General features: G+C 37.7%; 1 protein-coding gene across 7 annotated transcripts in view; it reads left to right on the top strand.

Moving 5' to 3' along the window:
* RPS6KC1 (ribosomal protein S6 kinase C1) overlaps nucleotides 1-16,303 on the top strand; it is a 204,001-nt gene that overhangs the window by 169,274 nt on the left and 18,424 nt on the right. For 5 of the 7 annotated variants that reach the window (XM_070768601.1, XM_019976168.2, XM_070768602.1 and 2 more), the window contains 2 exons: nucleotides 1,308-2,888; nucleotides 3,160-3,249. In XM_070768601.1, the coding sequence (XP_070624702.1) occupies nucleotides 1,308-2,888; nucleotides 3,160-3,249 (1,671 nt within the window). The remainder of the gene's footprint in view (nucleotides 1-1,307; nucleotides 2,889-3,159; nucleotides 3,250-16,303) is intronic. The other 2 variants (XM_070768600.1, XM_070768598.1) reach the window with 1 other exon arrangement.

The following is a 16,303-nucleotide window of genomic DNA, read 5'->3' as shown; positions in this document are numbered from 1 at the left end:
AGTTGTGACTCGTTGGCTTAGTTGCTCTGTGGCATGTGGGATCTCCCCAGACCAGGAATGAAAGCCATGTCCCTTGCATTGGTCAGGTGGGCTCTTAACCACTGGAACACCAGGAGAGTCCCACGGTTGGCGTTATTATCAGTGTGCTGGTGAAGGTATTTGTGATCAGAGGAATGGCATCGTTGTTGTCAAAGAAATAAAAAAAGATGGAATCAATGCACAGCTTATTTTGTGTGTGAGTGAGTGAATTTGAAAGCCATATATGAATCCTTAAAGTAGTTTGAATATGGGGAAATGAGACTCTTGCATATAATCTAGTGATGACAGAAGATTAGCTAAGAAAAAGCCACAGGGAAAAGTTAAAAGCCACAATGTTTGAATTAAAAAAATGGGATAAGTCTATAAACTAGATCACTGGTAGAAGATGTCTGGGTATCCTAGGAATAATATTATGACAACTACCCTTCATAGCATTTACTCTGTGCTGGGCACCATGTTGGATATTTATGTTATTTACTGAGTTCCTTTAAATGAAGTGAGATGCCAAGGAGAGAAAGAGTTTTTAGATGCTTCCATTGACTTTTTACAGATATAATTGACTGTCAATGATTATTTCCTCTAAGATTTAGTTACCTTTGTTACATGATGTTTAATAGCAACATTTAAAAATGTACTGAAAAAATTGCCTTCTTCTTATTAGTACAGGGTTTCATTTTTAGTGCATTATTTCCTATTTTGGAAGAAATAGTTGTATCTTCACAAAGTATGTTCCCATAATTACTGTTTTTAAGATTTATGGATCAGACTTATTCTTTCTTTTTGTAATACTGTTTTCTTGTCAGTAGAGCTTCGGTGGCCATGCTTGAAAAAATTATTAACAAAGCAGAACATAGATATTTATAGAGTTAATTATTTGTAAGTAGAATTTTAGCTGTGAAATTTCATATTTAGTTTTTGTTATAACCAGTTCTTCAAAGGGAGAAATAGGTTGATATTTATAAAATAATTGATATTAGGAGATACGCTTGAAACTGTACTCACCATTTATAAACTATTTTATTTAGTTTCTTTTTTCATTGCAGAAATTCTGTTTAAACTCTTTGTTGTCATGAATCCCAAATCCATGAGCAACTGTTCTTCAAGAAGGCATTTTTATTAAAATGCTTCTTACAGCGTACTTGACATTAATGGGTATCATTGACTTGCTTTTGATTATTAGAATACTTTTTAGTTTTTCTAATGGCTTCAATATGTAACTATTAATTTGGGGTTCTTAATTTTATTTTTTTGGTTGTACTTGTTCACAGGTGGCAAACTCTGGTCATATATCAGTAAGTTTCTCAACAGAAGTCCTGAAGAAAGCTTTGACATCGAAGAAGTGAAAAAGTCTTCAGTTGCTAAAGTTCACCTGCAGCAGCCAGCTTGTAGTCCCCAGGACAGCACCAGCTTTGAATCCGGAGGAAGTGATGGTGGAGCCACGCTCCAAGTTCTGCCTTTGAAGACTAGTCTTACTCCAAGCTCTCAGGATGATAGCAACCAAGATGATGGTGGGCAAGACAGCTCTCCACAATGGCCAGACTCCGGCTCCAGTTCCGAGGAAGAGTGCACTACTAGCTACTTAACATTATGCAATGAGTACGGGCAAGAGAAGATTGAACCAGGGTCTTTGAGTGAGGAACCTTTCATGAAGGCTGAAAGGAATGATGTTGATACCAAAGCTATAGAAAAGTTCCCAGGACAGCTTGCTACTGACGGCGACAGCCCCAGCAGACAGCTGAAGTTCTTCCCTGGAGATGATGGCCTTGAAGCCGCTAGTTCTCCAAGAACATCAGATTCCCTCAGTAGATCTAAAAACATCCCCATGGAATTCTTTAGGATAGATAGTAAGGACAGCACTAGTGAACTCCTAGGACTTGATTTTGGAGAAAAATTGTATAGTCTAAAGTCAGAACCTTTGAAACCGTTCTTCACTCTGTCAGACGGAGAAAGCACTCCCAGGAGCGTTAGGACGAGTGAAAGCAAGGTAGAGTGTGTAGCTCAGGACACGATTAGCAGGGGCTCAGATGACTCAGTCCCCGTTATTTCTTTTAAAGATGCTGCTTTTGATGATGTCAGTGGTACTGATGAAGGAAGGCCTGATCTTCTTGTAAATCTGCCTGGTGAACTGGAGCCAATGAAAGATGGCGTGGCAGTGGGACCTACTAAGTTCACACAGACTAATATAGGCATAATAGAGAGTAAACTGTTGGAAACCCCTGATGTTTTATGCCTCAGGCTTAGTACTGAACAGTGCCAAGCACAGGAAGAAAAAGGCACAGAGGAACTGAGTGATCCCTGTGGGCCTGAAGCCCACAGTATAACAGAGAAACACTACGTACAGGGGGATCTTGGGATGTTATTTTTACCAGCTGTTGATCATAGTAATACGGGAGACATGTCTTTGTTAGACAGTTCAGAGTCTCAGTTCCAAGGACTTAGCGGGGTTGAGTCACCAGGAACTGCAAACAACACGGAAGAAAGATTATTCCACATTTCTGACCCGCTCTCAGGTGCTAATGAATATAACGTAAATACAGACACTCTAAAAACTGAAGAAGTCTTGCTGTTTACAGATCAGGCTGATGATTTGGCTAAAGAGGAACCCGCTATATTTCAGAGAGACTTGGAGCCTAAGCAAGAGAGTGGGCTAGCACAAGAAGGAGACAAGGAAATACACCAGATTTTTGAGGACCTTGATAAAAAATTAGCACTGAACTCCAGGTTTTACATCCCAGAAGGCTGCATTCAAAGATGGGCAGCTGAAATGGTGGTAGCCCTTGATGCTTTACATAGAGAGGGGATTGTGTGCCGCGATTTGAACCCAAACAACATCTTATTGAATGATAGAGGTCAGGAACTTTTGCAAATGCATTTCTTTTTATTCGCTGTTGCTTCCAATTAACTGAGTAGGCGTTTTATCTTGTAATTAGTATCTTCATTTCCTGTCTAGAGCTTCATTATCAGTGCAGCAAATTCACCCCCAGTAATAGCTTCTAGTACTTAATGATGCCATTATTCTTAATGATACTGTTTTTAGCTACAAAAGGAGTAATTACAGTTCACTTCTGCAGAAAATGGAAGAGAAAAATGTTTTGATTTCTCCTGTCGTTTTGTTTTTAGGACACATTCAGCTAACGTATTTTAGCAGGTGGAGTGAGGTTGAAGATTCCTGTGACAGCGATGCCATAGAGAGAATGTACTGTGCCCCAGGTTAGAGCCGTCTCCTAAACGTCTCACTTGCAAAAGTAGTTCCGCAGCTCTCATTTCTTTATCCAAGTTGTATTTTCACTAGCCATTGACAAGATATTGGATCTGGTTATCTCTTTAACCCTTTAAAAAAGATTATTTGGGGGATAAAATCATTATATGGTCCATAGCATATGTGTATATGTATATTTGTTAGTGTATGCTGTTAAATGGGTTTACACTTCTCTTAGAACTGGCAATGAATTTGTAGAAATGTCTTAACTTCTTAGTGTTTAAAAAGACCTTTAAGTATCTTGAATCTCTTTGAAAAGAAAATCATTTATTTGACTGTACTGGGTCTTAGTTGCTGCAGGCAGGCTTAGTTTTTTCCATGGCCAATGGAATCTTAGTTCCCCTACCAGGGATTGAACCTCTGTCCCCTGCATTGCAAGGCAGATTATTAACCACTGGACCACCAGGGAAGTCCTCCTGAACCTCTTCAAATGGATCATTTTTATGATGTGAGAGGTAGATGACTAAAACAATAAAATTCCTAAGGCTATAAATGGATAAAATTTGAAATTAAAAAAAAAAACAAAAACAATATTGTGTCTTCAGTGATGAGCCATCCTGACATTTTAGAACAGATTTTAAAGAATTCTTTCCATATTTGAGAAATTTTAGGAAGCATATTCTTCTTGTTTTGAAATAACCAAATATCTGACCCAGCAGGTTTCTTTTACTGTATTATCTTTGTTTTCTAAAATTAGAGACTTATTAGAGACCCTCTGGGGTTGTTAGGTCCTTTGCTGATAATTACAGGTCTCTTAAGCATATGAATTGGGTTTGAGTTACTTTCTCTGTCATCATTGCAGATGGGGCTGTGTTTGAATCCAGTTTGTTCACCTTTTGCCTAGTATGGGCTTGCCTCATAGCTCAGTTGGTAAAGAATCCGCCTGCAGTGCAGGAGACCCCAGTTCGATTCCTGAATTGGGAAGATCTGCTGGAGAAGGGATAGGCTACCCACTCCAGTATTCTTGGGCTTCTCTTGTGGCTCAGCTGGTAAAGAATCCGCCTGCAGTGAGGGAGACCTGGGTTCGATTCCTGGGTTGGGAAGATCCCCTGGAGAAGGGAAAGGCTCCCCACTCCAGTTTTCTGGCCTAGAGAATTCCAAGGACTGTATAGTCCATGGGGTTGCAAAGAGTCAAACACAACTGAGCGACTTCACTTTCAGCCCCTTTGGATGGCCAAAGTTGCTTTACTCGTCACCGCTCTGGATTGTATTGACATGATCAGCTTAGTTGTTGATTAATACAGTATTTAATGCTTACTAGCAAACCAGCGTTTTGTTGCTGTTAACATTGTTTCCCTGCATAATGGGAAATAATTACAAGGATTGAAAGAGCTATATGGTTTTTAGTTGTAATTTTCATTGTTAAGAATTATTTCTTTATTGGGGAATAGAAAAGTTTTTCAATATGCCAAGCAGATATCCTCAAACTATTTCCTGAAAACAATGATTTAGATTTTCTTCTTACTGTTATACTCTTCTTTTCTCTTTTGTCCCCCAAATTAGGATTGTTTGATTTTGTTTCTTCCTAGGGGCTATAAAGCATAGAACATGCCTACATTTTTTTGTTTCTCACAAATAGATAATATTACGCTGGCTTTTGATCTTATTAGTATGATTTAGTTAATGGGATAACAAAAAAAATTTCATAGTGAAATGACTTTATTATGGTTATCTGCTTTATTTTTTGACAGACTTTCCTCCTTTCTAATTTGATAATAAACAATATTTTAGGTACCAATGTATATAAATATGTATGTTAATATAATGAATTTCAAGGTTTTATTGTTGTTCAGTAGCTAAGCTGTGTCTGACTCTTTGTGACCTTATGGACTGCAGTATGTCAGGCTTCTCTGTCCTTCACTATCTCCTGGAGTTTGCTCAGATTCAAGGATTTAGGGTCAACATTAAATCTGGGAGTTGTTTTTCTTTTTTAAGTAAAACCTGTTAAGTCCTTAAGTGTAGTATAAATCTCACATCAAAAGCAGATGTTTGTAAAGTAGTTTAATGTTTATAACTGACTCTTTATTTCCTATTTTTCTTCTCACTTTCTTGTTGAAAACTATCTGAAGGGTTGTACTTTGGCTTTCTAGCAGATTATTTTTCTTCAAAATACAGACATGTTTAACATCCATAGCATGTTGACCCCCTGAGAATTCTAATACATGTGGAACAAAGCCATATGACGTTCATCAGCAGGTACATACTTTGGGCTCTGTACGCAGCTGAATACAGTTTTGTGTACTGAATTTAATTCAGATCAGTTTCCAAGTTCTAATTTTTAAGCCTTTTCCCAGAAATCGCAGTTCCCAAAGTTCACCAGCAGGTGGCAGTCTACCATTAATGGATTTTTGCTGTCATGGTCTAGGTTGTCCTTCACTAACATTTGAAAAAAGCTGTCGTCTGAAGAAGGGCTTTGTTTTAATTATTTATATAAAAGAACTGCAGGCTTTATGAGTTACAAAAGTGTTATAGTATTGAGGCATATACTGAACAATGTGAGAAGTCTCTTCATTCCTTGGACCTATTAATTTATCAATAGGATAAAACTCAGATCAGTAATGGCCTTAATTGAAAAGTAATGCTGGTATTCTAGTTCAGATGATTTGAAGCCTAGAGTTGCAGAACTCAAAGTTAAGTTTGTGTACTCCTGCCCATTGCTTATAATGAAGGGGAATTGCATTTGTAAGGAGCAAAAATTTGTGATTTACTGTTTCTTTCAAAACTGAATGGCAGTGCTGCTGATAAAAATACAAGTAGACTTTGCTCCTCTTCTCAGAGGGGTGGAAGCAGTGATAAGAAGCTGACGTTTCAGTGGTTAAAATCACAAATCAGTGAGCACATGGGGACATAGAGTACTAAATTATCTTTTGATCTACTCCTTGTAGTAGTAAGGGTTGAAGTACTTCTCCCATGTCCCCCTTTCCCTCCTGTTTCCCAGCTCTGACCTTAGTACTCTTGCCCAAGTAACTCTGAAGCAGGTTAAGCAGCTGATGTTTGCTTAGAAAGTAAAGTTGTCGGAAGATTGTGATGAGAACGACTCACTTCTGTTTAAACAGCGTGTAGCCTCTCCCTCACCACTCGTCTCTCCTGGGAATCCTTATCACACATTTGTCCTAAAAACATTGTCCACCTGCCCTGTACTCTATAATATCAGCAGTGTATCTTTTTATCTTGTGGATGATGTGCCTTTATATTTTGAGAAAATTTTCCAGTAACAGATTCGACAGAAACTTGAGCAAATGCCAGACTAGCAGGGGGGCCATTATTCTGCTCTATAAATAAGTTTAAAAAAGAAAACACACACAGAGAAACCTGTGAATCAACATGTTTTGGTCTAATTGAGGGGAAAAGCAAGATAGATAAATTTTGAAATGCAAATGATCACCTTCTGTTATTTAAGTATAGTTTCTGCCAACTTTGAGATCTTAGATTTTAAAAAGTCAGTTATTTCAGCAATATATATACTACCAGGGATGTCTGATGTTCACAAGTTTCTATAGTGAAACGAAGAACTTAAAAAGTTGTCACTTTTTTATATTAAAGAAAATAAATCCAACAACAAAAAGACAAAAACCATGGAGCTTTCTCTGTCTACATCTGTGAAAAAGCCAGCAAATAAATGGCTGCAGCTGCAGGCCCATCAAGAGGGTCTTGAGAATACGAATTCACTGATCAAACTCAGCCCTGTTTTCAAAGTAGAAGCCATTCCTTTTATATTCACTTTGTATCCTTAGATTATCTAGGATGATTCTCTAGAAAGGTTTTATTTTAAATAAACATCATTCATGGCAAATGGGTTCCTTTCATACCATAGAAACACAGAACAGAGTTCAGGAAAAGAAAGAGTGAAGAAATAGTCCCCAAAGTGGGAATAGATTTTATAGCATGACAGTATAAATATAGCACTATCTAGTGCCCATCTGAGGAGAGTTTTAGATATTAAGAGATGTCTAGACAGATTCTCCTATTTTTTTAAACTTATTTATTTTTAATTGAAGGATGATTGCTTTACAGTATTGTGTTGGTTTCTGCCATACATCAGTCTCCTGTTTTTTGTTACTAGAGATTTTAGGATAATCTGGAGTATTATAGAAAAACTGGAGTTAACTAGTTACTCTTCTCCAGAGGGCTTCCTTATAGTTACTCATTTTATTTCTGTTTGTATATACACACCTACAAACACAGATTTATGTAAAAGATTTTATGTGCTTTATCACTGGAGCTATTAGCTTATCATAATATAGAATAAAATTTTTGTTACACTATTTTAAATATAGAGGAAAAATAAAATGTCAAAAAAGTATTTTTTTCTTTTACCAGTATTTTTTTCTTAGTGGTCTCGTCTTTTATCATAAAAAGGCAGCTACAAAATAGTCCTTAGAATATTAAGCACATAAAAACACAAAAGACTGGATTTGAAAGTTTAATATGCAATTAAGACAAGTGAGTAAAATTTGTTTATGTGTCGTTTTTCTGCTAACATGATCACTTAAGTTTCCCACTCCAGTGTTAGCAACTTGATATGGTATCCTGTCAGTGTGTTCTTCACCTTTATTTTCCAGCCTATTATGAGCCTTTATAAACGCTTGAGATTTACATTGATATTTCTCATTGAACACTTTTCACACTTGAGAATTTATAGGTGAATGTGTGTGTAAATTGAAGAAGTCCGAAGTGCTTTTTACCGCAGCCCAATCTCCACGCTCCCAGATGTCAAATGACAGCTTTGCTTCCTCTCTTAGGCGATTTCACACTTGGGAACAGCTCACAGCTGACAGTGAAAAGCGAAACAGAAAAACCATGCTGAAAACTATCTGCAAAATTCAGTTTTAGAGCATGACATTTATTTACTACCACTCTTTGCTCTTCTTGCCTGATTTTGTCAAATAACCCATGAATATATTTTTGGGGCATAGTCTCTCCTGCCTTTCTCCATAAGCGTGCTTTATACACGATTAGTTGCCTTTTAAGCATGGTGTTCCGTGTGACAGTTATGTATTTGATAATTAGATCTGAGACTCGGACTGTGGATGGTTTAAAAATACCAAGAGGGCATCATAGGTTTAAGATTTAGAATATTATGATGGAATTGAGAATTATCAAAACTCAATATTCTGAAATCAGCCATTAACTCATTGCATGACATAGGCAAATTATTTAAGACTTTTTAGGCCTTAATTTATCAGTAGTAAAATAGATTTTTTAAAACTTTTTTAACATTTTATTTTGAAAAAATTTCAAACATACAGAAAAGTTGGAAGAATTGTACACCCATATTTATCTGTCACCTAGATTCTGCAGTTAACATCCTATAATATTAATATTTGCTTTATCATATATCTACCCGAAGTAGATTTCATGAATATTGAAAAGATGCCAGATGTCAGATGATCTAATAGCCTTCTTATACAAAGTTTAGTCAAAATTGGAGACCATCTTATTAAGGCAAAAACTTTTCCCCTGAGGAATAAATACTGATTTCTTGTCTAACATCAGTAAGTTAAAAAATTATTTCACTTGGAGGACTTTCTAAGTATTCTGTTTTTACTCATGTATCATTTGTGCATAAATGATATGCAATATGGAAATGAGGAGTTTATGGAAAATATTTTCATTTGGAGGAGAAGAGCCAAGACAGCTCTTGAATAGTGTGAAATTTAAATGCCAAGATTTTTAACAAAGTTGTCTAAAAGAAGAATCATTTAGATCTCAGAATTTCTGGGTCCTAGGTAACTTCACCATGACTGAGGAATCTAATTTTAAGCATGCGAAGTTGATAGAGAAAGCAGACGAATATAGATGTATATTTTGAAATAGTAATGTTATAACCAGGAAGTATGGCTGTATTGCTGGTCTAGTCTTCCACCCCATAGGAAAAGGAAGAAAAAGGCAAGAGGGAACCATAGAAGTAATTTTAAAAGAGTGAAATATCTGTGGTTAATATTTAAACGTTATGTTTCAAACAGAAGCTCTTTTGTTTGATTTACCCTTAAGCAAAACTTCAACAGTAGCTCTCTTGTACATAGTAAATGTTTTAATGTTTTCCTTGAATGATTAGCAAGTACTTTTAATCTTTTGCCTTTAGTTCCTAATGTTATAAAACTAAATCTATATCTTCTTTGAGAGAAGCAGTATCTTTTCAAGTTTGCCGTAGAATAGTGGAAATTTTACGTGAGGAAAATTCCCTCCGTCAGTGCACTCAACCCCCATCAGTACCGCTGTGTACTATGAAGCTTGTGCCCTGAGTAATATTAGGTTGAGCAAAAAGAGGTTCAAGTCAACTTAAGTCTTAATTAACCGTGTCCAGGAGGGCAAGAGCTTTCTGATGGAAAGAAGATTAAAGGGTTACTTTATGTATGTTGGGCTTCCTAGATAGCTCAGTTGGTAAAGAATCCGCTGGCAGTGGCTCGATTCCTGGGTTGGGAAGATCCGCTGGGAAATGGATAGGCTACCCACTCCAGTATTCTTGGGCTTCCCTTGTGGCTCAGCAGGTAAAGAATCCACCTGCAATGCAGGAGAACTGGGTTTGATCCCTGGATTGGGAAGATCCCTGGGAGAAAGGAACAGGTACCCACTCCCGTATTCTGGCCTGGAGAATTCCATGGACTGTATATAGTCCATGGGGTCACAAAGAGTCAGAAACGATTGAGCGACTTTTGCTTTCACTTACGTATGTTTGAGGGTCTGGAACCTTGGGATCGATCCCTAGGCAGGGTGTATTCTGAAACCTTCATGAATCCCTTAATAATGGGCCAGTCACCTTCACTTCTGCATTAAGGTCACTCGGTACTGAAATAGACCCATTTTGAAACCATACTTCTTATCAGATCAGAATGTGATTTGGATCTAGTGGTAAAAATGAGACAGAGTAATAGAGTGTTTAGTCTTTGTTATTTGGCACTTGAGTAAAGACTATGTTAGTCCCTCTCAAGAGAAGAAATTTTTTAGCTATTAGAACTAGAGAATTGATAAGGGTAAACAAATTGATACTGTATTTCACCTCTTCTGTGTGAAAACAATGTCTGTCCATTTCCTAGTACTACCTGATATTGGGGAAATAAGGGGTTTACTTCAAGCTTTAGATTATTAAAAGAAAGTTAATTTTCATCTCTTATTTCCTCCTAATCTTTCTCTTTATGATCTTAGACAAATTTCTTTTTTAGAAGAGGAACATGAGATTAGATACTTAAATAGTTTTAAGTAATAGCTGCATCGGGCTTCCCTTGTAGCTCACTTGGTAAAGAATCTGCATGCAGTGCAGGAGACCTAGGTTCGATCCCTGGGTGGGGAGATCCCCTGGAAAAGGAAATGGCAACCCACTCCAGTATCATTGTCTGGAAAATCTCATGGACAGAGGAGCCTGGTGAGCTGCAGTCCATGGGGTCGCAAAGAGTCGGGCACAACTGAGCGACTAACGCTTAAGAACACTTAATGCTTCTGAAGACCAAATGTATTTTTGGTAATTGTTCAGTTAATTGACCTTACCACCATATTATTCTGAAGAAGACAGGGAACTATCTTTCACTCCTGATACTTAACCCGAAGATGAAAGCTGAGTTCAACATTACATACCAGAACTCTTGCCAAGCTACTCTGACCAAATCCTCAATTTTTATACCTTGTAAAATCTTGTCAGTTTGAATCGCCAGGAAGTAACCAGGTCTGATGCCTTCTAAACAGTTGTTCATAAATACTTCCTTCAAATAAATGTTTAAAAATCCTAAGATTTTAAAAAATTGATGATAAAGCAAATAGAATTCCTGAAGCTCCCTTCATAGCAGTGCACGTAGCTTGGCCTGCCTGACACAGCAACAGAGCAGCAGGGAGAGGGAAAGCCGTGCCTGTCATATTCACAGTTTTCAGTTAGCCTTTTTCTCATCAGTCAACCGTAATGGCTTTGGTTGGGTAACACTGTGACACCCGATGGCTATTCAGAATGGAGTTGTTGTGATATGATCAATGGAAAGTGGAGCATGCTATTGGTTTTTTTCCTACCAGAAATGCAGGGTGAGAGTTAAGTAAGCAGGACTGTACAGAGCTCAGAATTATAATCAGTCAGTCAACCAGAAGTCATCTGGTAGTTACCTGTTTCTTATTTTATCTCACAAGAAAACTATATAGTAACGGTACCTATAAACTTCCTTGAACAAGTGATTTTTGGCTCTGGAATGCTGCATCTAGTTAAATCAAGGAGTCCTGACCCAAGTTGTACAGATAATTGTGTAAAAGCTCAGAACATGGTTGCCAGGTCACCACGACAACAAGGAATTAAAATATGGGTGGTGAGAGAAGCAGAAGTCGGTCAGACCTCCCCTGAATTGTCTTAGTGTGGTGTGTTACTTATGTTCAAGTCTCCACAATACAACCCAGGGCCCAGGGTTTCATATCATGAGATTACCTGGAAACCACCCGAATTAGTCTTGTGGTGGCAGGAAGCAAGGCTAGAGACTGGGATGCGCCGAGAGAGGGCAGGAGCCCCGCCTCCCTCCTGTCACCTGAGGCATGAGGAGAAGTACAGAGCCCGGCCGCTGCAAACTCTCCCCTCTGGAAAGTGCCAGCCCCTGTCATCGGTCTTCTCTGGTGACACTCTAATGAGTCCAAGTGATGCAACAGCAGCAACTTTTAAGCGGTTCATACGCTCTACTTGACAATAAGGTATTTGAATAATTGGTTGAGTACAATGTTGAAGGACTTCATGGCGTATGGAGCCAGATAACTGGGGAGCTTACATTTTCTGAAATACAGATAAAACTTTATTAAATAACAAAGGAGCAAAATGCCCATTTGAAAGGACGGGCTAGGAAATGCAGCTTCCAGGCTCTAGTTCGGGGTTATCTCCAGCTTACCTATTTGCAGCACATTTCATGTAATTGTGTCTAGATTCCTTCCATTGAACGCAGGCAGAGGAAAGCTCAGTTTACTTCCCAGTTCTCTCTTCTCCCTACTCCCAGGGCTTTCCAGTCCCTTTTCCTTACCACATGCTATCCATGCTGGGACAGACTGTAGCAGTCACACTCTGCAGAGGGGAGCCCTGGAAGGTGTCCACTTGACCACCCCTCTTTAAGCCACCGTCATCTCTTCCCTGGACTGTTGCAGTCCTTAGCTCAGTGACCTGCATTTCTACCTTGTTCTAATCGGGGTTTCATCTAGCAGCCAGAGCGATGCTTTAGATAACATTTAAAACTTTCTGGCCTACCACATGAAAAATGCCGAAAGACTTGCTGTAGATCTCTGCTCAATGAGACTTCAAGAAAACGCGTGCAGTGCAGCCTTTGCAGGTCTTTAGTGCATCGTGCTGCGAAACACGAGGTGGAGATGGTGGTTCTGCACACGCCTGTTAACGTGTTGCCCACGTGCCGGGCTCTGTGCCCCAGAGCCGGAGATAAGGCAGATTTGGTTGATACTGACATTTACTTTTGAAGATTTGTGTGAAGAGACAGCCCAAACCGTAGACATACACAGTTAACTGGGGCACGGATACACTTTATAGGTGAATAGTTATGTTTACAGAATTGTAGTTTACCAAGCTAACAGAAGATATGCTTAGCTGTCCCTCTTCTCACAGCTTAGTTCCATATACTGTTGGATATATAAAGAGAAAAGAAATGTTTTCTTCCGTGTTTCTCTTAGCTCTTTAGTCATTATCTGTAGTGGAAGACTAATGCTCAGCCCCTGCATAGAAAATCTTTATACACAGCAAGAGCTGGTGAGAGAAATTGACTAGAATTTTGTAATTCTAGTTCCTTTCAATTAGCAACAGATGCTGCAGGGAAAGACTGTCTGTGTAGAAACACAGGACTAATGTTTCCACGCTCTAGCTGACATGGAATGCTCATTGCAGAAGAAAGATACTCTTTTCCTTGGTTCACATATATCGCTAGTGATAGATCACATTAAAACAAAAATTTCTAAGGCCATTAATGAAGTCTGACTCTTTTGGAAGAAAGATAACGAACTATTTGTTTTAAATTTTACTGAACACTTACAGAATTTATGGAAAATTCAAATACCACAGCTTTTTTTTTTTTTTTTTTGATACTGTAAAAGTATATGTGGTGCTTAATTTTAAGGTTCGTAAGAATGTGGCTTAAGTTTTATATTGTCCTATTCACCAAAGATCTCTCTTTTATTCTAAAAGCTTATATATTTTTCTTACCTTTTTTTCCCCAAAAGAGAGACTTGGAATCCTTGAGTCATATAATTAACTTCAAAATTTAAAGAATTGTTTTGGGAAGAAAATCCTGTGACATTAGAGAACTGCATTTACCCTCCCCCCCACCTCCCCTCAAAGTATACGTACTATTGATTATCATTTTAATGTATTCTGTAGGTGTATACTTTTAAAATTGTTCCATCATTTTGATATTTGGATCAAGTGCTCCATCATTTATGTGACTAATTCTTTTAGCATCTAAATATTGGTTTAATTTGACTATTATATTTATTTGCAATAATAGTTGCTTTTTTTATTGAGTTTTATATGACCTCTTAGTAACAGTTCCACAATTACTGTAACTTCGAGAGTGAAGAGAAATGAAGCGTCTAAGATTCTATTTATTAAAAAGAAGTGTCGTTAAGGGAAAGAGTTTGGGAGAGATATTTAAATACTCTAAATTTAAATAGAATTTCTCTATATGTGAACTTACTATATTTCCTATCATATCCTGAATGGAAGTGAGCAGCAACAGAGTATACTGCCAGAGGGAGGTCAAGGAATTGTCTCTTAGTATTTTTGGAATGTGGGTGAGTAGCTATTTGTTGTTATCAGTAGAGGTAAGGAGAAGGATGCGATGACATGTGTGGGTCTCCCTTAGTGGAAAAACCAGGGAACAGAATCAAGTGATGTCACCAGTCTGAAAATGTGCCGTAACAAATACATCAAAGCCTAAATGCAGAGTATCAGGTTCCCTTCTTTATCAAGCACCATAGCAATGTCTCTTAAAGAAAAGTAAATTCTAACTCTGGGAATTCACAGTTTAAATGCAAGGTAGTTCCTTCTTCATAAAGCTTTACAGGAAGGTTGGTGTTCATTTTTAAAGCCTGGGCTTGAGACACATTTTCTAGCTTTTAAAATTTTCTGTACAATTTCTCGCTTAGTTTTAGTATTATCTACAGTTATTTCTGAGTCATATCTTTGACAGATCCACGTGGCTTCAATTGTGTGCCTAAAAGGCAGGGCCTGGGTCAGTAGACAGTACGTGTGTGATTTCAGTAATGTTGGGATCACCTGGCTTCTCCAGCATCTCAGACTTCATGTAGTCTAAGAGTGTATACTTTGCATCTTTCCCTTCTCTTCTGATACACATAGAGATATTTTTTTTGTCTCCTGAGTCCAGGGTTTCTGCTTTTTTTTACTTTTCTGGAGTGAGGCTGCTTATAACACAGTTTTGGGGTCAGGTTAACACTATTGTTTTTGATTGTAAGAAGGAGACAGTAAACTCTGACTGTCATGAGGACTATAAAACTCTTATTCTATGTTTTAGCGAGCCTTTTGACAATATGGGTTACTAAAGCAGCATTATTTTTCTGAAAAATATCCTAGCTTGTTGAAGTGTTCTGTGAGTTAAACATGAGTGAAACAGAGGTAAACAATTTTTATGTTGTGATATCTTTATTGTTTTATTTAAACTTGTTTTATTTGTGAATTTTGGTAGTTTGAATCATTAGTGTGAATCAGTGAGATTTTATTTTGTTAGGATATGAGAATTGATAGGGCTAAAGTGGGAGTTCTAGAATTTTACTAAGGAGTTTTGCTGTCCTTCAAAAATTTGGATGAGTTGAAATCTAATCTGGAGCTGAGTTTGTGTCTCTACTACATTAAATGATGATAGCGGTTAGATTTAGTGACACTGATTGATTTTGCTCACCATCAGGTCTCAGGGGAAGGGAAGAGTCACTGTGGAGAAAAAGGAGAAGAAAGACTGGAATGCTGGCTCTTTTTAGCATAATCCCACTCTTTGGGCGTCTTAGGTTAATGGAGGGAGAAGTTATAAGAAAGGCTCATGAGTGCTTTTGAAAACACTTTCAGCATCATAAAATTACAGGTAGAAAGAGTGTTAGAAGTCTGGCTGTCCTCATTTTCAGAGAAGCTGAAATACCCAGCCAGACTCAAACAGCAGCAGAACTAGACCCATCGGTACATTTCTTTGATTGGAAGACAAAAATCCAGCATCCTTTGATATCACTATCTCTTTTTGAGTTTTCGTGGGAATAACCTGAGAATTTGTTTGTTTCCGTAGGAATTAGTGTACTTCCTCCCCCCCGACCCCGACCCCCATCACTTTGGTTAATGCCTGTAGCCCTGCTGTACTTATGGAGACTGGGGAGACTGCTCAACCACCCTGGAAACTGCAAATACAGAATGTAGTGTCGGGGGAGGGGTCCGCGTGGAAACTCAACACATTGGGTTTTATAGGGAAGATATTTTGAAAATTGACAAAGCAGTGGTAGAATTTATCCTTTAAATTTTTTGTTTTCTGCTCCCCCCACCGCCCCAGAGATTTAAAAAATTCAAGGTGGGAGTTTAAAGGAATTTCTCAGCTTTAACTACATTATACTTTAAAAGAGTGTAAGAGTATAAGAGCTTTTAAAAGAAGCCTCACAGATTTATTTGATATTTCTTTATATTCTCTGTGTTTGACTTTAGATATACATACCTATTCACCTTGTGTTTGTAGTAGCTATCACGTAGCTTTATATATGAATCGGCACTCTTGTTTAATGCTTGAAATTTTGTATAGACTTTACAAATAAGCAGTCTTAGAATATTAGTTTTGACAATTGCACAACCTCAGTCTTCTTTTTGGCAATGAGATTTCAGAGTGTATCTTTAAAATTTTAATCTTAAGAATTATTGAATGTTAAAGAATTTCAAAAAGACAACCAAAATATTTTATTCTGATTATTAAAAGAAAGTGAGATTCTGTTTTAAAACCCTAAAGGAGAAATTTTACAACTCTCTTAACATTTACATTTTCTTAGCCGTTGGGAAGTTCTTTGTATCTT

Source organism: Bos indicus, chromosome 16, assembly GCF_029378745.1.
Source record: "Bos indicus isolate NIAB-ARS_2022 breed Sahiwal x Tharparkar chromosome 16, NIAB-ARS_B.indTharparkar_mat_pri_1.0, whole genome shotgun sequence".
Lineage (NCBI taxonomy): Eukaryota > Metazoa > Chordata > Mammalia > Artiodactyla > Bovidae > Bos > Bos indicus.
Note: the sequence above shows the minus strand (reverse complement) of the source record. Positions and strands in the feature narration are given on the sequence as shown.